This window comes from Hypoxylon fragiforme (genome assembly GCF_022984875.1).
Source record: "Hypoxylon fragiforme strain CBS 206.31 chromosome Unknown GGS25scaffold_2, whole genome shotgun sequence".
NCBI lineage: Eukaryota > Fungi > Ascomycota > Sordariomycetes > Xylariales > Hypoxylaceae > Hypoxylon > Hypoxylon fragiforme.
In genome coordinates, this window is record NW_026054757.1 from 4193780 (window position 1) to 4219060 (window position 25281).

The 25281-nt window shown below is 48.4% G+C and overlaps 5 protein-coding genes and 1 non-coding gene across 6 annotated transcripts; 2 read left to right on the forward strand and 4 right to left on the reverse strand.

The window, feature by feature from the left end:
- Positions 1–884: 884 nt before the first annotated feature.
- On the reverse strand, positions 885–4129 carry GGS25DRAFT_513156 (Xpo1-domain-containing protein; the record flags this gene model as incomplete). Its single annotated transcript, XM_049262852.1, has 3 exons — positions 885–2410; positions 2491–4042; positions 4118–4129. The coding sequence occupies 3 exons, from the start codon at positions 4127–4129 to the stop codon at positions 885–887; spliced, it is 3090 nt and encodes a 1029-aa protein (XP_049120717.1).
- A 5322-nt stretch (positions 4130–9451) lies between these two features.
- GGS25DRAFT_478748 (uncharacterized protein) lies at positions 9452–10761 on the forward strand. The gene is made up of 2 exons (XM_049259966.1): positions 9452–10099; positions 10166–10761. Exons 1-2 carry the CDS (start codon positions 9531–9533, stop codon positions 10290–10292), a joined length of 696 nt encoding a protein of 231 aa, XP_049120718.1. The 5' UTR covers positions 9452–9530; the 3' UTR covers positions 10293–10761.
- A 2729-nt stretch (positions 10762–13490) lies between these two features.
- On the reverse strand, positions 13491–15806 carry GGS25DRAFT_518834 (polyamine transporter 1; the record flags this gene model as incomplete). Its single annotated transcript, XM_049263601.1, has 7 exons — positions 13491–13915; positions 14000–14367; positions 14441–14706; positions 14795–14866; positions 14961–15140; positions 15264–15324; positions 15394–15806. 7 exons carry the CDS (start codon positions 15804–15806, stop codon positions 13491–13493), a joined length of 1785 nt encoding a protein of 594 aa, XP_049120719.1.
- A 2118-nt stretch (positions 15807–17924) lies between these two features.
- On the forward strand, positions 17925–19795 carry GGS25DRAFT_518835 (S-adenosyl-L-methionine-dependent methyltransferase; the record flags this gene model as incomplete). The annotated part of the gene is made up of 2 exons (XM_049263602.1): positions 17925–18119; positions 18197–19795. 2 exons carry the CDS (start codon positions 17925–17927, stop codon positions 19793–19795), a joined length of 1794 nt encoding a protein of 597 aa, XP_049120720.1.
- Positions 19796–20439: 644 nt separating this feature from the next.
- On the reverse strand, positions 20440–20532 carry GGS25DRAFT_t9. The gene has a single exon. It is a non-coding gene; the product is annotated as a tRNA-Phe (tRNA).
- A 1597-nt stretch (positions 20533–22129) lies between these two features.
- On the reverse strand, positions 22130–24026 carry GGS25DRAFT_152747 (uncharacterized protein). The gene is made up of 2 exons (XM_049256411.1): positions 23124–24026; positions 22130–23052 (listed from the first exon to the last, which is right to left on the reverse strand). Exons 1-2 carry the CDS (start codon positions 23474–23476, stop codon positions 22161–22163), a joined length of 1245 nt encoding a protein of 414 aa, XP_049120721.1. The 5' UTR covers positions 23477–24026; the 3' UTR covers positions 22130–22160.
- Positions 24027–25281: the final 1255 nt, after the last annotated feature.

Genomic DNA, 25281 nt, shown 5'->3' on the forward strand with positions numbered 1-25281 from the left:
TAAACTGACAGACATTATGTAGCACCCGTGTTCCCACCACCTTATCCTCATCCTCATTCTCTACTTATACCCAAAAGTCTTACGGAAGAAAAGCTGGAATAACAACCTACTAACTCTCATGCAAGAGCCATCATGATGTTCATATTTCCTCCTTTGCTCTTAACCTTACCTGAGTTTTCTAGGGTCACCTTTAACTTCTAACCCCCTATTTTGCCTTATCCTATACAGCTATCTTTCCCATAACAAATAAAAAGAGAACAGGGAGAGAATAAGCAGAGAGTAGCTAGATGAAGCAATGCTCCAATCTAGAAACTGAACACTGCCGTACTAACTACCTAGTAACCAACACCCAGCCACCCCCTACTATCCAACAGCATGATAACTCAATAAGGGGTAGCAATACATAGTAACTCACAATAATCCACGAGAGCCTTCTATTATTCCTTTCAATGCCTGATATTCATTCACTCATATCTACCTACTTATCACTATCGCCGGAAATAGGGGTAGGTAACCAGCCGATCAAGCCCAAAACTCAATCTTAAAATTAGCCGATTTCTTTCTTTATTTAACACACGCACTTATTATTCACAACTACCAGAAAAATTACTAGAAACAGGATAAAATTTGGGTTTGTTTGTTTATTTCTTTTTTTTCATTCATTCACGTGCTAAGTAACAGCGCCTTGGCCATTGCTAGCACTAGCACCCAGCTTCCATCCATCATCTATTATCAACGAAGAAGCTACAGTTGGTATATTTGAGCCAAACTCCCGTTTATGCAATTACAGAGTATCTCCGTCGATATAAGTACCTACATAAGGTAGGTACCTAGGCAGGCATTTTATTTACCGATCCTAGATGTCGTCGCCTAAACCATCTAGATCACCTAGAATTTTTCAAGAGACCCTGCAAATACTTCGAGAAAGACTTCTTGTCCGTTGAAGTGGTCATGGCCCGTAGAAAGTCATTTCCATCGATTCCAAGGCCGGGGAAAAGTGTGGCTTGAAGATGGTGCAAGAATGCCTCCCCTGTCTTGAGGTACACGGCTTGCTCTAATCCAGCGATTTCATGGAGGAGCTGCTTAGCCTGGGCATCTGCAGACGGGTTGAGTCGCGGGTCGCGGAGGACCTCCCAGCATACCGAGTGAAATCGGTCGATCAAGAATTGATCAAAACCCGGAATCACAGGCGATGAAGATCCACTCGGAGCTGAGGGGTTTGCAGAGATATTCGCTACATCTGGACCACCCCAGACACCAGCCATCTTCGCAAGCTGTACAAAGGACAGTCGGCTTGCGGGAAGGCTGCCAGAGCCAGGGCCAATATCCCTGGCCAAGGTTAAAATCGAGTTGACTACCGACTCAAAGAAGCCCTGGTTTGCCTCCGAAACAAGGACCCCGGCAAGATCGTTATTTAGAATGACACCGATGAACGTCAAATACTCGCGACGGAGTTCGGCCAGTTGGATTTCATCGTCGGTGCCATTGATTGGTTCCGAGAGGCCACCGAATACCCTCTGCAACAACGGTGTTAAGAGTTGGTTAAGTACTTCGTAGATTTCCGTTTTGAAGCCATAGACAACTTGATCGAGAAGGCGAAGAAACATTGCCATCTCGTCCTTCGATGAACTTCTGGATAGAAGGCCGTCGATCCACTGAGGGAGTTGCGGGAGTACGGCAGATCCAAGAACGCCAAGTAGACGAGAAAAGGCCGACCGACAAGCGGTGCGGATCTCAGATGAGTTGCTGAGTTCACGAAGTGCAATAAGAATGCCCTCGGCAGCGCGAGCAAACTCATCAGATAGAGCTTTTGGCGGTGGTGATCGTTGATTCGCCGAATTCGCCCCGGGTGTCCAGTCCGAAAACCCATGTGCTAGCGTACCCAGAGCCAGGATGATGTGATGAATCTGAAGTATGGCTAGCGCATCACCGGCCTTGGCTCTGGGAAGGTGTTGCTCCATGTCCGCAAATAAGGGGTCCATGACCGAGCGAGCATAGAGTGCTTGTTTTTCGGCAGGGGTTGCAGCAGTAGACGAAATGCAGCCAATTGCCTCGAATAGGTACAATTGGCTCGAGAAGATTGCATCTGCAGAATTATCGGTCTGGTCAGATGACATGTCATCGTCGGCATCATCTCCTGGCACTTCCGCCTTGATTGGAAGAAGATCCCCAATAGACTGGATCACGGTTTCGGCTACATTTCCCACTTGCGCCCTCAGGTGCTTGACAAAACGATGGAAAAGATACCATGAACGGGTCCGAATCCTAACGTGATCATGGTGTACAAGACGGACAAAATTCTCCAGGACCTGGCCGATGAAGGAAGGTTGAGTCTCAAAGAAGGCACAATAACGGACACATATTTCCATATAATGTAGTAAAATCGCTGGATGTGGATAATTTGCGATTCCTGTTTACATTGTTAGTATAGTAATAGGGTATTAAGGGGCAAGGAGAGCGAATATGAGAAGGAGGGGAAGGGAGGCCTACCTGATTGTACCATCTTAGCCATCATTGCCATCAGTCTTTCGGATGCAACTGGGGAAGGTTGGTTTTTAGTTCCCAGGCCTTGATTTGGCATCGCAAGCTCTCCAAACAAATACATCTCATGCAAAGCCAAGTCAACATCTCTCCAGTCCATATTAGACCCTTGCTCATCTAGCTTCTGGAGAGTGTTGGCAACGAGGTTGGTAAGAACTTCGACGTAGAGATTCTGGTCTACAACTGCTACAGTTTTCTGAAGCACTTGTAGTCTCTTCCGCAACTCCTGGAACTCCGCCTCATCTGTTTGCTCGTCCTCATTTCCCCAAGACGATGTCTCATCATACCGCATCTTCATGATTATAGCATTGAGAATTGGTGGCAATGTTTCGGAAAAGGAGGAAGGCAACTCGGATAGTTTGCGGAAATATGCCAAAACATCCGTCAGAGAAGGGATGACGGTAGAACAGATCTCATCGTACTCGTCCGAGAAGAATCGTAACAGCAAGGGTATAAAATCGTGAAGGAGCTGGTTTGACTTGGCCCTGGTAGCATCATCGGTAGATCGATCTTCTAAAACTCGAACAATATCAGACGTGACAGTGTTGACTAATTTGGCGACAGCTTCTCCTAGATCAGTATCATATCGAGGAGTGCCCTGGAACTCGTGTAGAGGCGGGCTGGAAATGAGCTGAGCAATGATGTCTCGCAGATTGAGGAATGATATCATCTCAGTCTTGTCAGCTGGTCGCATCTTTTTTCCAACAATCTCGGTGAAGGCGTCGACGGCAGCGTCTCGGACTCGGTCCTCGCCGGACGAGTCATTGGAGCGCCCAACTAAGGGGAGGATCAAGTTCAGCATACCCTCGTTGATGATAAGGGATATGTCAACCCAGCTAACCCATTTGCCAATAATTTTGAGTGTCATCTCGACAATGGAGTCATTCTGATTCCCGTACTGAGCAAGAAGATCTTGCCAAGACTGGGCTACCTTTCCAACATCACGCTCTCGCAACAAATCTTTGAGCTCAGTATGGCTGCGGACCTGACTATCCTGGCGCACAAGCATGACGTCGGCGATTTCGTCATGGATGGAGCTGAGTAGTCGTAGATAAAGAATGACACCGACGACATTGTCGGGTTGGTTACTCCCGGGGGAGATAGTCAAGGCCAAGAAATCATCGATGAAGGATTCCCAACCCTGCTTATACAAAGAAACAAAAAGCAAAGTCAAGGTCTGAGTGAGTTTGTTCTGCAAAGAACCGGAGTCGAGTTTGGGTTGTTGGTTGCTACTGTAGGTAGATCGAACGTAGTTGAGCAGAGCATCGCGGAGGCTGAGGAGGCTCTGGGTGTCTAAGGATTGTGCATGGATGGCACTATTGACGATCTCGAGGCTGACGAGCCGTACTACTTCGGACGAGGTGGGTATTCTGGTAAAGAGATTCACACAAAACTGCCAGGCTTGAGGGTCGGAGCGTAGTTGGTGGAGGTAGTCAAAGGCTTGACTTTTGAGGGCTTGGTCGGAGGCGGGATTCCATGCAATCTCGATGGCTTTCTCGATCTATGTGGGGTCATTTGTTAATTATATGACCGAGGTAGGTATATTGTGTCAAGTGAGTAGAATTTTGCGACGTACCTGAGATTCCATCCTGGCAAGATGCTGGAACCCAAGGCCTTCAACGATGCCCGGGACAATATCAAGTGATCAATAGTTATCTTAGGAGAGCAAAGCTATGATGATGATGTGCGTATATTCATGCAGCATGCTGCTTTATCATAGGTAGTTGAAATAAGGGAGGCCGGACTAGAGCGATAGAGCTTTAAGAAAAAATTGATATATTGTAATGTTTTTTTCTGTAGACGAGAATAGTATCGTTCTAGAGCGATAAAATACCTACCTAGGTAGATACCGATTGTAGCTTTGTAGGCTGATGTACAAGTACATATACCTACCCAATATAGGTGTGGTATATGTAGGTGAAGATTCAAAGAGCCGTAGCCGTGGATGGTGTAAGGCTGGTTGGGTAAATGGTTGGTTATTGATTATCAACCTTTTAGCTGTAACTACATGTAGTAGATCTTTTGATTAAGCTAAGGTGGGTAGTTGGAGGTTAGGTATTGGATTCAATAATTCTGGTATGATATTGAAGTTTAGAGCATCATGAAGCTGAACATTGAAGTCAAATAAACAGTCATGTAGTACATGCACGTGTATGAATTTGTCGAGTTTAATGATAATTGATGGATGTTCAAGTCTCGAATTGTGCCTGCCCGCATCCCACCTCATTCCCATCTCCCCACCTACTCGATTTAGGACTTAGCGTAAAAAATCATTTCAAACACGTCAACCCTTCAGGCATTTATCAGTTATCGGGCAGGCGGTGAGACATCTTGGTTGCAACCTTGACAACGATAACCTTAGATGTGCTTATGCAGCTATCAGTTATCAGTTCAGTTATCAGTTATCATATTCAATCTTCATACCAGGTATGGAACTTAACCTAATACCTAGTACGTACATAATATGTATATGTAACTTCAATTTCAATGTGTAAAAATTGATTCTTCAACAACATAATATATATTATGTGTTTGAATGTTTCACGAATCTATTTGCCAATGGCAATCCATCTCCCGAGACACATGAGACACAAACTCGATTTGGTATGCGGGAAGACTAGACCGTCGACTAGGCGTGACCGTGTTGATTTTACACCGTCGGTTATTGGGGGCATTGACTCGACCATACGATGGTGGCTATGACTGTTTGTTGGATATGCTGACCCTCGTGTAAGCACTACTGATAACTCGCGGTCAGTTTTACCATTAGACGCGCCCATGGACAATGCCCAAGGCACAATGTCGTGATGGGCCCCATCAGATCCGTATCTGAATTGTTCGGCAATCGCCCGTTCTAGGAGTGATGGCTATGACAATCAAGTCTCGTGTGTAGGTTAAATCGTCCCTGTTCGGAATATAACTCGCGCCAGAGACTGGCTGCCATAACCATTTCTCGACCGGGCAAGAACTGTCAGACAAGAACAATACGAATCGTAGATGCTGAAACAGTCCGCAAATCGACACACAATGGCCTTGAAGGCTCATATAACACTTTGAGCATCGTGTTGATTTCGACGAGGCTTCAATCGATCGTATACACCTGCGGTCTCTCGAGCCGGGACACATCTAGGCCTTGAACGCACAATGGTATCCCTTTCTTCATGCCATCGGCACCAGACGGTGTTTGTTGTTGTCGTTAAGTTTGCCGTGCTATACCAGGGTCGAGCAATGGTGTAAGATTAGCAAAGAATGTTTGTCGTCGCCTCCCTAAGCAACATCGATCATATCCAATTTTTGCTGACCTCCTTAGGGTCTCATTCTCGATCTGATGGTCCAGGCTTTCACCTACTCCTGACGGGAATAGAGTCGATCATGTCGCCACTGTATAGATCTTGGCATGCCTTTGAGATGGGAGCCACATGGCATAAATGTAAGGAATTGTCGGACAAAAAGGAAAGCATTGCCAAGGACTGGGTAGAATACCTGGTATTTGACAGGGGGAAGAAGGTGAGATGATTAATAGCCCGAGATTAAATTCTGACAGTTTAATGAGCTTCAGTTCCTTTTCCTGACTACAGCGTCTACCTAGTAGATAGTAGACAGCTAACCTCCAGGGCTAAGTTTAGTATGTTGATACTAGGTAGTCCGTAGACCACAGACTAATACATGGGGTGGCTGCTAGATATCTACTAGGTAGGTAGACAAGCATGCTACTAGGTAGAGTAGTATGCTCTTCCGAGGAATCGGGAGCAATGGCATCTAATTAAGGAAATTTGCCATATGACAGTAATAGAACTTGTAATATTGAGCAGCAAGAACTGGAATCGATTGTTCTTGGTGTCTCTTGGAATAGACATGTTAAATAGGGAACACGCGGCATATTGTACCTAATTACATGAAACCTGCCAGGTAAGCAAGCCCTCGAGGAGATCTTTTCTGGCGCCAACTGAAGGATATAAGATTGGATGATTGCAGATCAGTGATTATGCAGCTTCATGACGACACTTTGCATCCAGATTCCTACCTACCTGAAAATTCTTGTCACAATATCCTTGCGATGCAATTGGACCTTCGATCCTGTCACAAAAACAACCTAATAACCGCTTACCTGCCAATAGAGATACCTATGTATCTTATATACTACGTAGAAACGAGTGGCTTAGGGAGTAAAGTAGACTCTACATATAGCCTATGATATAGGTAATACACAGGCGGCGCTAGAGAGCATGTCTCCGAGACAAACTGAGAGCACGCGATGAAAGCCTCACATATGGAACCTTAAAGTATTAACGCCTCCTCCTTTTTGAGAGACATCTAGTAATACTCCATCTGCGAAGATCAACCGATCCCCTACATACTTAGTACCACCTAGGTAGGTTTAGTTCAGCACAGTAGTGTGCGTTTCGGAACGACGACCAAGCATCTACGTAGACGGTAACGTGCTGTGCGAAATCTTCCTAAGGGGAGCACCACTTCACTAACAGCCTTGGCATAGCACTTTGACCCGTTTTCTATCTCGGTTGGTTGTTTCTCGGTATATGTAGGTAAACTACTAATTACTACTTTACCTACCTAGGCAAAAGAGGCATCATAAGCTAGCTAGCAAGAAAAAGAAAAGAAGAAGAAAAAAGGATTGGTGGCCGGGAGGATCGTCAGGGAGAAGAAGGGGGAAAACCACATGTGCACATTGGAGGCATGTTTGCTGCTGCTGCGCCTTTTTACCCCTCTAGGAACGTCGCAATGGGACTAATCGCCAAAAACAGTATGCAAAAAGGAAAAAAATAATAAAAATATCAAATGAGTTCCCTCTCGGCCTCATTAAAATCCTTGACACCAATGAATGAATCCCCCTCTCCAATGATAGGCATCGCCGAGCTTAGAAGTTAGGCGGAGTTAAGGAGAGTGTAAGGTATTAATATCCAGTAACTGGGTAGGTAATTAGGAAGCTGGAGGTTAGCATAGTAAGGTGGACATCCAATCGCCAAGTTGCCTCCCTCCCGAGCCGGCGCTTCGACTCCTATCATACATACGGCTAGACGGATCCAATCTATGGATTTATTTCTACACGCCTAAAATGACTGCTTGCCTCCAGCAAATAACTACACTAGGTTACCTATGTAAGGTAAGTTAGGCAACATTGAAAAGACCTTCATTTGTCATTGGGTAGTGGTAGGAATACGTGGGTTTCTACATACACAGGGAGCACGAACATGCTGTTCCTGCATTAGTGCACATCTGCAACGCTGGACCTTGCATTGGCGTGGGTAGATTTGCCGCCACAAGGTGACCGAAGCATGAATGTAGAACTGCAATAATAATAATAATTACATTGATGATGAATACATGTTAAAAAAGACATAGTACTAGGCAGAAGAGGAAGATTTTACCCCTGAAAGAAAACTACCACACATTAGTTAACCGAGGAGCCAGCGACGCGCCGCGGGGGAAAAAGCCCACATGCGACGATAATGGCTTTTATCCCCTTAGTTACAAAATTGCAGGTGTCTTTTTTTACATTAACCCGAAATTTCATATGTTATTGCTTCTGTTGACGTTGGATGATACAAGTAGCTATTATGTACCCATCCAAAACATCGTGATATGAAGCCTCTCTCCCCTCTGATTTTATTTCATCTCCTCATCCCCGTCCGAAATCGTAAGAGCCGTTAATAACATTAATAATTATTTCCTCCTCCTGTAATTTTTTTGTGTGTTTCTTACTCGTGCCCTACACACGTACATACACGTACATACAGTACTGCTGCCAAGTCGCCCCATCTTAACATTCAAGTGCCAGTCCTTGGATGCTCAATCTCCATAGGATGTCATCATCTCACACAATCAATGCTTGTTTGCCCTTGGGGTGGGGCCCTTCGCGGAAAAGCCAATCTCATCCTTTGGACTGCGTTTTTCGGTGCTATGCACCTGGCTGAGGTCCGCTGTATCTTAGGAAATCCTAGCTCGTGGTTTCGAAAGTGGGCGAAGATCGTCGCGTTTTGCGGAGTAAAAAGTATCTAAGGGAAACCCTTGTCAAGGAACAAGAGAGTCAACAGTCCGACACTTTTACTTACAGATTCAAACTCACGAATCAGCTAACTCTGTAGGCACGTAACCGTCGCTTTCATTATACTATGTACGTACTAAGTAAGGAGGTAGGTAGGTCAGTTACATATCGTTGGTAGCTTCCAGCCGCTGAGACCTTGTCGGCTGTACAACGCCAGGCCGTTCTACGACATGCAATACATACATTAGATCTGTACATACAGTCAGCTGAGCAAGCCAATAATGGAGCAAACTGGACAGTTACATAGATTACATAGTTACTGGGTATGGAGGTACATATGGTATGTACAAACTACATTACCTAGGTATGTAGATTCTATCTAAAGAGTCCAACGTTTCTTTGGATCCCAGTCGGGTCCCTCACAAAGGGCAACGAGCACTTTGAAAGCATGTCAAGGAAAAACAGGCCCGTTGCCAAATTAGCTAGTGAGTAAGGTCAAGTGGATCAGATTTGCATTGCATTTTCGGCATACCCCAGTTCGCTCCTAAACCCACAACCTCCACCGCCGATGTGCTTCGAGGAGTTGAAGGGGAGAGAGAGGGGGGGGGGGAGGCGAGAGGCGAGGAGAGAACCTACACCCCCCCCCCTGGCGCCGCACTAGTCCAAAGGCCCTAGGCGATTCCTCTTCAGTTTAATTTCCCAGGCTGCGAGGATCCTCCCCTATACGGAAACTCTTTGTGCTCGTCAGGGCTATTAATACAGGAACCGCCTCCATCGTATCCAACCTTTTCTCTCTTTTTTCTCCTCCAGCCCAACAAGCCATCACCGCTATTCCAGTCCACTTTGACACTTTGACTTCGGTCGTCCATTCTTTCACAGCATTTTTAAAAAGCTTGCAGCTTCTCACCTTCTTTTTTCGCTTCAAAAAACGAGAACCAACTTGTGTTTAAAGTTACATCTAACAAACCCCCAAACTACATTCAAAATGCGTTTCGCTGGAGCCGTTATCTTCGCTGGTGCCGCCATGGCCGGAAGCACCATCTACGAGACTGACTACAAGACCATCACGTCTTGCGGTCCTACTGTCACTGACTGCCCGGCCCGATCCACCTCGGTCGAGTCTCCCACCGGCCCTGGCGGTTACCCCGTTCTTTCCACCCCCGTTGTCTCGACCCCGGTCATCTCTACCACCACCACCGAGGCTCCCGTCGGCAGCACCTCCGTCGTCTCTAGCAGCAGCATTGTCAGCAGCTCTACCTTCGGCAACAGCACCATCCCCGGCTACCCTACCGGCGGTCTCTCTACCTCGGTCGAGACCCCCACTGCCAGTGTTTCCACCGCCGTTGCCACCCCCAGCTCTGCTCTGCCCCCTTACCCTACTCTGAGCACCAAGACTGGCGAGGCTCCCCCCTCGTACCCTACCACCGTCATCCCCTTCACCTACACCACCTGTGTACCTACCACCTCCGTCAGCTACTCGACCGTCACGGTGACTCCCTCCGTCCCCGTTGGTACCGGTTCCACCCCCAGCTACCCCACCAGTGGCTCTCCTTCGTAAGTTTATGACCTACCTGATATCTGATGCTATGACAACCAATCGTATACTAACCTTTGAATCAGCAACCCCCCTGCCGTCCCCTCTTCTCCCTCTGGCAGCCCGCCGATCCCCACTGCCGGTGCTTCCACCATGGCCAGCTCCGGCCTCCTAGCCGCCGCTGCCGGCGTTGCCGCTCTTCTCTTCGCTTAAGCGAGCCCAAGTTCTTTTTCTTTTTTCTCAATTTTTCTTGGTCCATTTCTCTGTTGAAATGAGTTTCCAGAGCCACGAATAACCATACCTATTTTGGGGCGATGGGGGGTTTTGGGGGGGAAACAAGGACGGAACAGTATGAGGCGTGTGGGTGTTTGTTGTTGTGAATAACATCAACCACTGTTTTGGGAAGAGAGAGAGAGAGAGATTAAAGAAACGGGGGTTCGGCTTGCGCCGATTTAACGTGTAACTTAATCCTTAATTGTATTTTATGGGGCCCCCCTTCGGATGAGGCCTTCACGAACTTCCAAAAGCTACAGCTATAACTTCCATCTGAAGGTCCTATATTTGCAATTATTTTTGATCTGTTTTGTTTTTTCTTTTTCTTTGTTGATACCTATTGATTGATTTGTTCCTTCGCTTCTTACCAACAACTATGGATACATAATGAATATATGTATCCCACTTACCTCGTTTGTATTAGTGTCAGCGTAGTGGTGTACGTAAGAGAGTATGATCCCGCAATCGTGATATGATGATATGATGTGGCCAACCGCAATGGAGACACGGGAACGTGTAAACTGGTTCGGATGGGTGTCCAGAGTAAGTTAGCCAGACCCTCCCGAACCCCCAAAAAAAGGAGTGTCCACTCTTGTGTTTCGGGTTACTGTCGATCTTCTGAACTTCTTTCCCACTCTACCCCTGACGCTTAATTTCCGATCCCTGTGGAGGATGGCCAGGGGGAGGTGGCCAATCAGGCGATCGCATCGGCCAAACCTAATGTACATCCCCCGGCGAGATTAGCTAAAGATCCATGAAATCCACCATTTTGGAAACTGATTCGCTGGGTTGGGGAGGCGGCTGTGTGGCTTTTACATTCATCCTTACATTTTAACCTCTATTACCTTTTAATTCTTCATATGTACTACTTACTACATAGTACATATTACTACATAATACCTTACTACTAGTAGTACTTAATAGGTGTAGTACCATTAATAACCATCCTGTTAGCCCTGGAGTTTAGTTTCCAACCTCCGACTCCGAGTATCCCAAATCGGCAGTTGACGATCAATGCTGATGCTGATGCTATTAACCTACGCGTCAACTTTCCCACTACCCACGAACTAACTAAACGCCATCCTGTCGATTGCATTTTTTGGTTCAGACGGAGGACGTCGATGTTTCGAAACTTTTGAAACGAATTGTGGGATTAGGTAGGTAAACGTACCTTACTACACAGCATGACGATGGCATCATGGCGGTGCGGTTTGTTTGATGCCCGACCATACTTTGTATGTGGCTGGCACATTGCAGGGCGAAACACTATGAACCTCGTTTCGCATTATGAATGAGTTATGAGAGGTTTGCATTGAGTAGCATGAATGCTTTATCCAGGGTCCTCATTGATTAATTATACTAACCTTAGACTCTTATATCGATTTTATAGTCTTGTCGTTAGTTGGGTTAGTATGCGTCTATTGCACCCTAGCCTTCTTCGCTACCGTCATTCTTTGATGTGTATTTCCTGCTTCATATCCAAGTCGAAGACCCCTCGTACTCGGGCCCAATGAACTACTCATCTACGATGCTTCAGTTCCCAGGCCATCGCCCTGTCTTTCTATGCCTGGTTTCTCCTCACGTATACATGGGGGCATCTAACCGTGCCTGGGATTCAATCCACTTTAGATAAGAGCCATATAGCCATCATAGCTTGTAAGTGAACCGCTGTCATGTTTGGCGCAGTCATCTCATAGAGATACTTACATCTCGTAGGTAGCCAGCTGTAGGCGTAAGTGCAGTAGATGCTGCTGAGAGAACACCTCATCATATTTAGGCCATGCATATGTATTCTCACACAGGTCTGAGATAAATATCCTCAGCATTGGTACCTAGTGACTCTCCCTCCCTACCTCTGTGAGCCAAACACCAAAAGACCTGATTAATGTAGGTAAATTTGAAGGCATCGGAACTTTCGGAAATGGGAGCAGTCGCTAGCTATCCCTGAAAGTGCGTACAGCGATGACAACCCATCCGCATAAACCGCCGAGTGAGCTAACGCGCCTGTCCTTCCAGCAGTGTAGGTACCTAACTATCTTCATCTCGGCGGTGAAATGTATTGTCATAGGCCCCGCGGCACTCGGAGACATGAAAGATGATAGACGAGACTGGCAGTCTGGCGTCGGAGAAAAGCAACAGCGTCACCATAAGCACCTCGATGACGGTGTCCACGAGTTCATTAAGCATATCAGACGCTGTCGCCCCCGAGATATACATCCACGGCGTCTAATGACCCGTTATAGGATGATGGACTTTGCAAAATCCCAGATTATTAATGGTTCTTCAGTGTAAGAATACCTGTACTAAGAGCTTCCCCCTAGTAGCCCCTTTTTATACTAGGTAAGTATGTATGTAGGTGTATGTACCGTCGCGGGAACCCCCTATTCGCGAGAATCATTCTGAACTTCATCCAATAAATCCAGTCATCCCAATAATAGAAATTGGGAGAAATTGTTACAAGATCAAGAATTACTCTCCATCTTGTAATAATTCTCTCAATTTCTTAGATATCTAGTAAGTGGGTAGGTAGGTACACAGTCAACCAACCCACCAACCCATACCCCTTAACCCCTTTATGAAGATCAGAGCAGCAAGAGGTGACAAAATACAGATAAATATTTTTCCTACGCAGATATAAATCATACCACTACCATACCGACCTTTTTTTTTTTTTTTTTGTGAGAAACCAACGCACAAACACATTCAGTTGCCCAGGTATATAGGTACCTACTTACGACTAACTTCCTCCCTAACCCCTTTAGCCCCCTTTTTACTCAAGCACCTAGGTAGGTAGATATGCGATACGCAAGAGCAGAGAGTTCCTCCCTTTTTCAAGCACCTATCTATTTATTTGAAGCCCAATTCTTAATCTTATGCTTCCGTTTCCATAAGGTTTTAGCTAGGTAGGTACGTAGGTAGATAGGTATATATATCACAAGATTTGCCCCGGTCCGGTGTCCCAGTTCCAAACGCCCGCCATGCGAAAACATATACCTAAGCAAATAAACCAGCTGAACGATTGTTGTGGGCGCAAAAGATGCAATGTGCCGAATTATATGTAGGTATCTAAATACCAAGTGTATACCCGAACCCGTCGTAACGACCGTAACCATGCCGTGATCGAATATTCCCCAATCCCTACTCCCTTCTTTCTTCCGTCCTCCCTCGGTCCCCGCCTTGTCCCGTCGCCTCTCCCCCCTTTTTCTGTTCCTCCTTTTCCTTTTCCTCAACCTTCTCCTTCTCCCCCTCCCCCGCCCCATTCCCCCCCTCACCCTCACCCTCACCCTCCCCAGACTTCGCCCTCATCTGCTCCAACACCCTCGCCGCCTCCGCCGCAAACCTACACCTCAGCCTGATCGCCTCGCCGTACTTGTAGAACAAGAACGGGAAGGGCAGACACGCGACAGCGAGAAAGGCGGGGACGGAAGACGCCCAGTGGATGCCGAGGCCGTCGTACATGGCGGAGGTGAAGAGGGGGAATGCGGCGCCGAAGAGGGAGCGCAGGACCGAGTTTGCCGCGAGGACGGAGGCGGCGTATATGACGTCTGTTTTTGTGGGATTGGCTTTAGCTATAGTATAGTTACGGTGATTTTTTTTTAGGAGGGATAGGGGGGGTGGATGGGTAGGCAGGTTAGGAGCAGACATACACGAGTCGATCAGATAATTCAGCAGCGTCAGGAACACCAGCACCAGCCCCGCGGCGAAGAACGCCGACGCAACAATGCACACGATCCAGTGCACCTCGGGCCCGTTGGTCCACGCGAACCAGAACAGGCCCACGGGCAGCAGCACGGAGCCGATCAGGGCGGGGGGCAGCCGGGCCTCGGGGGGCGCGAAGCCGTGGTGCGCGTCGGCGATCCTCCCGTACCGCCCGTTATCGTAGCCGCTGTAGGCGACGGCGCTCAGCATGCCGACGGCGACGCCGAGGAAGGCCAGGCCGCCGATCCCCGGCGACCAGCCCCGGTACTGCTGGAAGACGATCGGGAAGGCGGCGAACATCATGTACAGCGTTCCGCTGGGGCAGGTTAGCCGTTTCACGGAAGACTGGAAAGGTGTGGAATGCTGCGGTAAAAGGGGTGGGCACGTACTAAATAATCGCCATGTAGAGCGACGTGAGCGCGACGATCGGCTCGCGGAACAGCAGTATCCACGGCCGGGAAAGCGCAACCTTGAACTCCTGGCGCACCGTCTTCTTCGGCTTTCCGGCGTCGAGCTTGGACACGTACTCCTTGCCGGTGATCTGGGACAGCTTCTCCGCGCGTCTGCGGAGGAGGATCGGCGCGTACGTCTCGGGAACGAGGAGCGTGATGGATATCCAGATGAGGCCTGTGAAGGCGGCCGAAAGACCTTGGAGCTGCGGAATAAATAAATAGTCGTCGTTAGCAAATATTCTTGGGGCGTTTCTTATTTCAGAGGGGGGAGGGGGGCTGTTGGACACATACCCACTTCCACCCGGCTGCGGAACCGAGGAAGCCACCCACGATCGGCCCAATCGAGGGACCTAGGAAAGGAGCCTGTAGAATGAAACATTAATATTTGCAAAGAAAAAAGTCTCGCGCAAATGTCTCCTAGTCCAGGTTCAGGTTGGGGTTGGGTATATATACATACAGTAGAGAAAAAGGCGGTGGCTAAACCTCTCTCCTTAGCCGGGAACATGTCGGCGATGACTCCGCCCGCATTGGTCAAAGGCGAACTTCCGAACGTCCCAGCAATGAAGCGGAGCACGATGAGCGTTTGTATATTTTGTGACCCCGCCGCGCCGGCATTGAAGATTGTTAATGTGAGGTACTGTACAAGGCGCTTAGATCAGTACCTGGCTGGTTACATGTATGCGTAGGCGGTATATAAGACAGGGCAGGATACAATGTCTCGGGAAGTGTACGAGAACCTTAGATTACTGTGTTGACTTACCGTGATGAAGAACAATATCTGTCTGCCGTACAATTCAGACAGCGGAGCCCACATCAGCGGTCTTGCAAACGAAGTTAGCACGGCGTAATGGTGAGTGCGCAACAACAGAGGGAAGGGCTATTTTTCTTACCCCAAAGCGAACCCAGCGACGAAAAGAGAGATACCAAGCGTCGCGACTTCTTGGCTGATGTTGAAGGCGTTGATAACCTCAGCAATGCCCCCCGAATAGGCCGTCGAGACAAACGTGACGGCGAGAATGGAAGTCGCTTGCAAGGCGGTGATACCCCATTTCTTGACCTTGGAGAAGATCATGGGATTCTTAGGATCATCGGGGATAAACTCGACTATGAACGGGTCGTCGTGTGTTCCACTGCCTCGATACTTCCATGCCAGTACTGCGGCAGTGACACCGGGCTGGTTGAACTGGCGTTGGAAGTAGCTTAGCTCCTTGCGGGCTTTCTGGGATTCCATGTCGCGGTCCGGTTCCGTTACGGTGATGGACGAGTCCGAAGATGCAGGGTCGGGAGACTCCTGCGGCGGCATGACTTGAGACTGGTAGATGGAGAGCCGTACGAAATTTTGAAGTGGATATTTTGTGATCTCAGTCACTTTGTACCAATTCCACGATGGGAGGAGCTATGGTGGGAAGCAAAATACCTCGGCAGGGTAGTAAAAGAAAATTTATGAACAATGATAGAAACGGGCAGTGCCACGATGGGCTTTCATGTTATATGCCTGAGTATATGCCTGAGGGTCCACCTACCTAGGTATATGGATGTATACTTACTGAGGACCTTAGGCGCTCACTCACTCAACTAGTATTTACTAACAGATATGATATTTGTATGTGCTTATAATACATTGTCAGTTGGTAAATTTGCACGCGGGAAACCGTATGCCGGGGTTCCTTTGTCTCGGTATCGGATCCCAGCAAGACTAGTCAATGTTGACATCCTCACAATAGCAAACTTGTGTGTCTGACACTGTTTGTAGGCGCTTCCACCTCCACACCCACACCTTTCTTAATACGTATAGGTGGCGGCCTATAAGCATGGCATTTTATACAGTCTGCCTCGGAACATGCTTGTTATGTGCAAGGGCTTCCGACGTCATCAAATGGCTTTTTGGAGTTTGTATGTTTGGGGCGTAACATGTACATACCTAGCACAGAGTATTGATGTTGTTGGTGGAAAGGGTTGGAATGGATAGAGGATTGGACGGATAGGTATGTACATATGTGCTACACACATGGCATTACTAGGTACCTACTAGGTAGGGTATATGCATGTAGCAGTATCCATTTTCCATTTCCACAACATAAGCTTTTAAAGAGTAGCCTATTGTATTGTACTATGTACCTATGTAATTATGCTTATTTTTCAAAAATACCCTGTCTAATGAAACCTTTAATCCTGGGCCGATCGGTTCACCAACTGCTCATGGGTGTCGGGATCTAATACTACCAAAAAGGGCGATCCAGTTCCTCGGGAACAGTGGGTCAATCTCTAATACTGTCACGCTATCGAGCCGATCCATCGAATGAGATCCCAGTTAAATGTGGGGGGACCTCGGGATAAAGTTAAAAAGAGTGGATTTCCATCGACGGTTCCACATCCTTTGATTCACTAAACTCCATGAACGGATCAGGATTCAACACTTGGTTGCGGCTCACCGTGATACATGAATTTCAGTGTTGGCGTGGCTAGGTACATACATAATATGTCATGACCCTCAATGCTTACATATGTATACTATGTAAGATGCTATCTGATAGTATGAGCTTCACCTACCATTTCCCCGAACCATCATGTAAACGGCGAATAGAGCCCGGCGATTGAAACCTGCATAGTAGTGTTATTTGTGTGTGTGCCCAATCCACACCCCCCTTATCTATTTATGTCAAATACATGTAAGAAGCCATACATGCACTAGTAATATAGTTCGGCAGGGCTTAGTCGCGAAAAGGGCGAAGCCGAGCTAGCATTTATGTGATGTGCTGACTTATCAGAATCAAGTGGCTGGCTGGCTGGCTGGCTGGTTGGTGGCTGCATACCCATGAATTTGACCTGAAAGCAATCTGGAACTTTTGTTTCCTTTATTCAAGGTAAAAAAGATGAAAAGAGAGGTAACCTAGAGCCCGAATACACTTTGTCGAGCCAGTGCTCCTTATGACCGACACCGAGAGTTCACGTACATAGGTAAGAATTAGAAGCTAAGATGTACGCTTTTATGAGTCAATTCACTACTGCTATCCCCCTTTACAGATGGATTACGTTATACGTATGGTATAAAATATGGAAACAGAAAGGTTGATGCTCACTTATCACGTATATAATTACTAGAGGCCGATCGAATGGGATGCCGGTGATTCATTCTACATGTAGTTATTCTCATCTTACTATGTAGGTATCTATACTCTCCCCTCATTGGCCAATCTCAATTCTACTACGTAGTCCCATGTGGGCTATTTCCACCTATAGTTAACGGAGATTTCGGAATTACTACCAACTAAGCGCCTAGTGTCCCACCGTAGCTAGCTTATCGATTAGAGCTCTTTTTTATTTGCCTTTTTTTTTTCTTTTTCTTTATTTTTTTTCTTTAGCTACAGCAAATCCCCTGAACATGTGATGACCATCGACCATGTCCCTGCGATAATAAATAATGTCTCTCTACCATGAGACAGCTGATATTCTCTCAGCCACCGTCGGCGGCAACCTCAAGACCCGCATCTTCAGCAAAAAGGACCTCAAATCCCCCCAGCAGGTGGTTTACGCCCTCGCGGTAGAGACCTGTAAGTGGAGCCCCGTGCTCAAGGAGGTCATAGAAAAGTCGGAGTTGCTACGGCATGAGCGCAAGGTGAGTGAGTATACATAGTCACGCACATGCACATCCTAAAAGGCACAAGGAGTAGCTAATGACTTAGCACCGCATAGCTCACTCCTCTCCTGGCTCTCCTGCTAGTCCATGACTTCCTCCTCTCCAAGAAGGGCATAGCCCTGCCCGCCACCCACGGCCTCCGATCCGCCGTGGAGCGGCACAAGGCGCGCCTGACCGCCGAGTTCACCCGCGCCCGGCTGCGGCGACAAGCCGGGACCGTCGAGTCTTTGCGCGAACAGGTGACAGCCAAGTTCCTCGGCGGCGCCGCCGGGTACCCGCGCTGGGTGCGCGTGAACGCGCTCAAGACGAGCATCGAGGAGCAGCTCGCCACCACCTTCGCCGCCTTCACGCGCGTGCTCTCCGTCAAGCACGTCACCACCACCCCCGCCGCGTGCGTCTACGTCGACGACCACATCCCGAACCTCCTCGCCATCTCGCCCGGCTTCGAGATCACCAAGACCGAGGCGTACGTCTCCGGCGCCGTCATCCTGCAGGACAAGGCCTCGTGTTTCCCGGCGTACCTCCTGGACCCCCGCGCCGAGGACGGCGACGTGATCGACTCGTGCGCGGCGCCGGGGAACAAGACGACACACCTCGCTGCGATCGTGCACTCCCGGATTCCCGAGGGAGAGGAGGGGAAGTGCGCGCAGACGGTGTACGCGTTCGAGAAGGACGCGAAGCGCTCGCGCACGCTGGAGAAGATGGTCTCGGTGGCGGGGGCGAAGGATATCGTGCGCATGAGCTTTGGGCAGGATTTTCTGAGGGTCGATCCTAAGGCTGCGCTGTTCAAGGATGTTGGGTGTCTGTTGCTCGATCCTAGTTGTTCGGGTAGTGGAATCGTTGGCCGCGATGACATGCCCGCCATTGAGCTCCCTGATGCCCCGGGCGCGAAAACGGCAGCAAAGCAGCCCCCAGCAAAGCCCGACCGCAAGCGCAAACGGGAAAATCCCACTCCCACTCCCACCCCTAACACCACCGCTCAACAACCCATCCTCATCGACGACGACGGCCACGAAACCCTCCTCGCCTCCTCCTCGGACCTGCAAGCCCGCCTCGAAGCCCTCTCCTCCTTCCAGCTGCTCCTGCTGCAACACGCCTTCAAGTTCCCCGCCGCGAAAAAGATCACGTACTCGACGTGTTCGATTCACCGCGCGGAGAACGAGGAAGTGGTGCTGCGGGCGCTGAGGAGCGAGGTCGCGAGGGAGAGGGGGTGGCGCGTGTTGAGAAGGGAGGAGCAGGTTAGGGGGATGAGGGAGTGGCCGGTTCGGGGAGTTGGTGCTGGGGCGAGCGATGGTGGAGAGGATGATGATAAGGCTGTAGCGGACGCGTGTATCCGGTCGTACCAAGGCGACGGGCGGGGCGTCATGGGCTTTTTCGTCGCGGCGTTTGTGCGCGACGCGCAACCTATCCCTGCGGATAGCGATGGACCGTACGTTCGCGACGAGGATGGGCGGATCGTGAGGGATGTGTTGGGGATGCCGACGCTTAAGCCGGGGGTTACGACCGACTCTCGTGATCGTAGCACGCGGGAAGAAGTTTTGGAAGTGGAGGGGGATAAGGATGAGGACGACATGGAGGAGGAAGATGATAGTGACTCGAGTAGTGATTCTAGTGATGATGATGATGATGATGGATGGGGTGGCTTTGCTGATTAGGTAGTAGGATTAACTATTATGTACCTACAATGACTATACCCAATACCTACTACCCTTGAGGCTTGAGCGCATGGCATATATCATAAAAATTGAAACCTACCTGCTTGATCTAAGAGATATTCAACGACTTATAATCGAGAAACTTGACTCTTCGAAAATACCTTGAGCATGAGAATGCCACTATTCTCTTTTCTTCTGTACATAAACGTTTCTAGCTGGCATAGGTGGTGGTATTACCTCACTTAGTACCTTTTGCATAGGACGACGAGCATCGCTTTGATGAGGAAGAGGTTATGTGCGGAAGGGGTATATATATATACCGTATGCATTCACGGTCTTCTCTTCCTGCGGGCCTGCGGACGGCTAGCATATACCTACGGATGCACCTCAACAGTCAGCTTCAGTCTGAATTTACAGTGGAATAAAGTTAAATTATTTTTATGGCCAACGGCCGCCGACGTTAAAGTAAAGCGCACAGAGACCAAAAGAAATCCCATCTCAAAGAAAAAAAAAAAAAAAAAGAGAAAAAAAAGAAAGAAGACATTAACTAATTAGCTATGCACCCAACTAACACAGTTAGGTAGTGCATGCAGCATCATATATAGGTAAACAGAGGTAGCAAATGCAAAAAGTTAAGTTTCTATTGCGGTGAAGGTGGATCGAACACCTGACCTCCAGATTGATGGACTGTAAGTTGTGACTTCAGTCTGGCGCTCTCCCAGCTGAGCTATCCCCGCTTGGTTGAAAGTGGGAGTCCTGTTAGACGTTATATGCCTAACCTGCCACCTACCTGCCCAGTGCCTACCTAGCCCAGCCCAATCACCTCCAATACCTACCCTAGGTAGTTAAGTAAGCTACATGGCCTAGTGCGTGTGAGTGGTCTCGCCGGGATAAGTTCGGCTCCTACCAACTTTTTCCTTCTACGGGTCTTGCGATATTTTTCTACTGGCTAGCACCGATTTCACTAGTTAGCGGGTAGGTATGCGTAAGCAGATCATTGCAAACGTGACTGCGCCTAATTACTGTACTTACCCAACAAATATTTATTCTGGGACACGACCCTCGATTTGCGAAGGGAGATCGAATGCGACACTGCTAGCCTACTTGTAGGTAGATCGTCTGGCTTACTGTAAACTACCCAGATACATATGTAAGTAGGTAATTCATGTTTCGTATACTTCGTAAATCTAGCCGCACCATCACATCGCTCTTAGGTACTACGATTACTTCAGCATCAAGCCGTGCCAACCACACGTCGTCACTCCCAAAGACCATACCTAGGTATACAATCACATATCTCAAAAGAGAGAAAAAAAAAAAGGTAATTGAACATCATGCCCAAATAAATTGTATGTAAATATGATACACAACGAAGCGAAGCCAGACGGATCGGGTCTCCATGTAACCAAGCAACCAAGTAAGCACCTAGCGTACATAGTCCAGTACCCGCCCGTCTGGTATTCTCATACGCACGCCTCTTACACGAGACAATGTACGCACTCGAAGATGCAGAGAGAAAAAAAAATACGTAGTAGAAGGTATCGACATCGAAGAAGTGATAAACCCACCAACTACATATATGCCAGTTGTGCACGCACTTTTGGTATACTCCTTCCTTACACAAGCAAGCATCCTCGTCTTGCTATGTACTGTAGTTTCCAAAAAGATACTCACAATAGGTGTAAGAATTTGACACATAAAAAAAAAAGGAGGTAGGTGGGTGGGTTGGGAGGGGTGGCCCCAAAAACCCAATATCCAGATATATCGTGACCCTCTCCATCAGATTCATCCGTCCGAGGCTCTATCACACGTCTAACTAACCCTTCTCATGCGCCATGCAATCCCGATGAAAAAAATAAAAATCAAAATCGAACAAAATGCTTTTATGTGTGCGAACGTGGGTACACACACAAAGAATCGAATAGAAATAGGTGGTGCCTTTAGTTAGAGGCTAACTTTTGCTTGCCCCGTCTACCGGCGACCGCCATGGATGTGGCGCTGAGCGTGGGCGTGGTTGTGAGCGGGGGCACGGCGTCTGCGGGCAGGTTGGGCCGTGGCCTCGGGGTCTATGGTGACGGTGGATGTGACGTAAACGGTGTCAATGACCGTTGCCACGTTGGCGTCTGCGGCGACAGAGGTTACGGCAGCAGCGGCGGCAGTAACGACAGGGGAGCTAGCGGCTTCCTTGTTGTTGGAGACCTCGACAAAGGCGTTGCCGGTGGCGGATGCGGCGGCGCTGGTCTGCGTGGCGAGGGTGCTGGCGGTATACTATATGCGGTTAAGGTTAGTTATCATGACTCCTGAATAGCTTGGCAGCTTTTTGGTAAAAATTTTGGTTCCATCTTTAAGGTCTTCCGGTTCTGCTTCAGGAGAAAGGAAATCCACAGAGATATAAAGCCCAGATATTGGCTACAAATAAGAAAAAATAATTCGGAATGCTACTCACGCTCGTACTCTCAGCCTGAGATGCGGAGGATGAAGAGTCGGACGAGCCTGAACTGGAGTTGCCCTTGCCCCAACCGGTGACGGGGTTGTCGAGTGGGAGCGCCTTCAGGACCTCTGAGAGCTTGACCATGGTGCCGATGGCGGGCGCGATGGTGCAGTCGGTGACGGTGTTCAGCCCACCGGGAATATCAGGGCATTGGTCCATGCCGCTGGAGCCGGCATCGCAAGTGTCGATGATCGTCTGAAGCGTCTCGGTGTCCCAACCGGCAATGAAGTCGCCGTGGGAAGCGTAGCCGGTGGCGTCTCCGTTGGACAGAACAAATGGCTGGGTCTTGCCATCAGGGGTCCACCTATCCTTGAAATCGGGCGTGTTCCAGTACACTTCGTAGAAGATATGGGGTGTTTGAATCCAGCCTGATGGGCAAGTCTGCAGGCCATCCACGGTGGTCGGCCATGCCATGTTGTTCTTGTAGTCGTCGATTCCTACCTCGGGGTTGTAGCACGAGGGGAAGTGAATGTCCTGTCGTAAGGGGGAGCCGTACCCATCGCAGTTGTAGAGAGGGAAGCCAGCGCCTGCCTGCTCGTTGTGGGGGTCTTGCATACCCGCCATGGTACCATCCGAGTCTGCGGGATAAGAAGCCGGGCTATAGCTTGATCGGGGGCAAGTCCATTGGACAGGCTGAATATCGCCCTGGCTCGGGTCGAGATTGCTTCCACCACCAAACGAGGGGGGCGATCTGGTCTTGGTATCACCACTCAACATCTTCAAGCCCGCAGGGAATGCCTCGATGGTGCTGTTAGTTGGCTCGAAGCTGATATTAAGTTAGTTACAACTGTCGTTTTCAAACCTCACGTTTCTGTTATGGTAAAAGGGGGGGCATACAAGTAGTACACGTTCATGTAGAACAGGGGCACCTTCTCGAAGCTCTCTGGGTTCGCAGGATCTTGGAAGAAAAGGGTAGGAATCCAGTAGGCACTCTTGTCGTTCTTGATCTTTGCTGTAGTGCAGGAAGAGTCTAGCAAATCATTGCCCTGTGTGCTTATGCCGAAGTTGCTACCTCCCATGATGCTGTGATAATGGGTAGCTGCTGCTCCGGGGTTGACAACGGGGTCCATAGGTCCTTCCGTCAAGAAACCATCTCCATTGAAGCGAAGGACGGCGAATGTTCGTTCCGTCTTGACAGCTACTGCCAGAGGGGCCACGGAGGCCAGAGCACTGGCGGTTGAGAACTTCATGTCTAAATCGGTCTGGTGTTTATTCTCTTATGCCCCGGAAACGTATGCTGTGTGATGAGCAAGCAATTGGAGCTGCTAGAGCTATTGCCTTAAGAGAGTGTAGGTAGGTTTCTAACACCGGTTTACGCTTCGCGTATTGTTGCTGACAAGTCTCGACTCAAGCGTCGATACGGGTGACTTATGAAGAAAGAAGGGACAAACAAAGACTTGTTTGGAGGTAATGAATGAACTCAGCCGGCGGAGCAGTAACAGGTCAATAACTGACAAGAAATGAATGAACGGTTCAAGACCTTGGCGTAACGGGAGTGAGTGTAGGTGAGGTGAAGAGGTGGGGAGAGAAGAAGAAGAACAAATAGATGCCCAGGACCCCCGGGTACTAAGTACTGGGAAGTTTGTATATTAATTAGTGGAACATGTCGTTCAGGCCATGGTTTATGGCCATGGCAGCTGCATGGGCGCCTCGTACGCGGCTCGACGAGGGGGGGATGCCCAGCCCGCCCGGCCAGAAGAAAAGAAGGACCACGAATAGCCCGGTACCTATGCGGGTGGAATCATGAATCGTGCAGGGGCCGGAGAAGAAGTTGGACGTCACGGTGGGGGAAAAAGGGGTTGGCAGGTCTAGTTGGGCTGAATGGTAAGGTATGATAGGCCAGTATTCATGCCACGCTAATCGAGGAATGGCTGGAGCAAAGCCATTCGTCAACTGAATATGCAGGGGAACGGTAGAAGACAAGTAATAATCCTACCTTTGAGCAAGGAAAAGAAAAGCTGTACTTCGTATGTAGGTAAGGAAAAGTTGGAGACATAAAAAGTTGAAAATATTCTTGGATGTGGGATACTTGGTCAGAATGAGTAAGACTGGCGGTGATTCCTCTCGGACCTACATAGACTTGAGTATACAAATATCATGACTCGGCCATCCTCTTGGAGATGCTTGATCCTCTGTGCATATTTCTGTCCTGGCTCACTTTCTTCACTTTCGTCGTTGGATACCTAGCACCGAATAACTACAGATTCTAATAATATTTCAGGATCGACTGCGTAAGCGTACACTAGTACTGTAAGTTGAAAAGCCGGATCGATCGAAGTGGATAAGTTGGCTAGGTCTCCATGTGGAAGAGTAGGAAGAAGAACCAAAATAAAAAAAGTTTCGGTTTGTTTCCTACCACTGTTCGGATTTTCCTAGTGTACTGTAGTTTTGTAGTTTTACTACTATGCCGTATGTAAAAATCTAGAACGTCGACCACCTTTTCGAGCCAGATTTGAAATTCACTACATAGTACATAGTAAAGTAGGTTAGGAATGTTTGGATGACGACCACTGCGCACTCTGGGACGATCTTTTACCCCTTTAATCAAAAAGGGGCGGAACATGTCAGGTACGGTGCAGTTGCTCAACTTGCTGCAGTAAATAGTACATAGTACATTGCCGTTAACTTTTCAAGGTTTGAAACACGCCACTAGGGCCACACAGCTTTTATGGTGTGAAGCCCCGAATTCCTGTTTTTTTCTGATTGGTCCCCGATCCCGGATCGGATCGCCATTGGTCAATTTCTTTCGGCGGGAGCATAATCGATTCGTAATGGCTTGCCGACTTCCATTTTTACCGATCCCCACCCAACCCCACCCCACCTGCAAGAATTTAAAGGAAACTTTTTAGTTTGTTCTAATGCCAAATCTTAACAGGTTAAAGCGTTACCTGCCTACAGGCCCTACACTGACCCTACAGTGCCTAGGGTACCTATTTCATCGTGTTAGAAATAAGAATATTATAAGAAAAGGAGATCATTAATGCTCCCCCTTGCC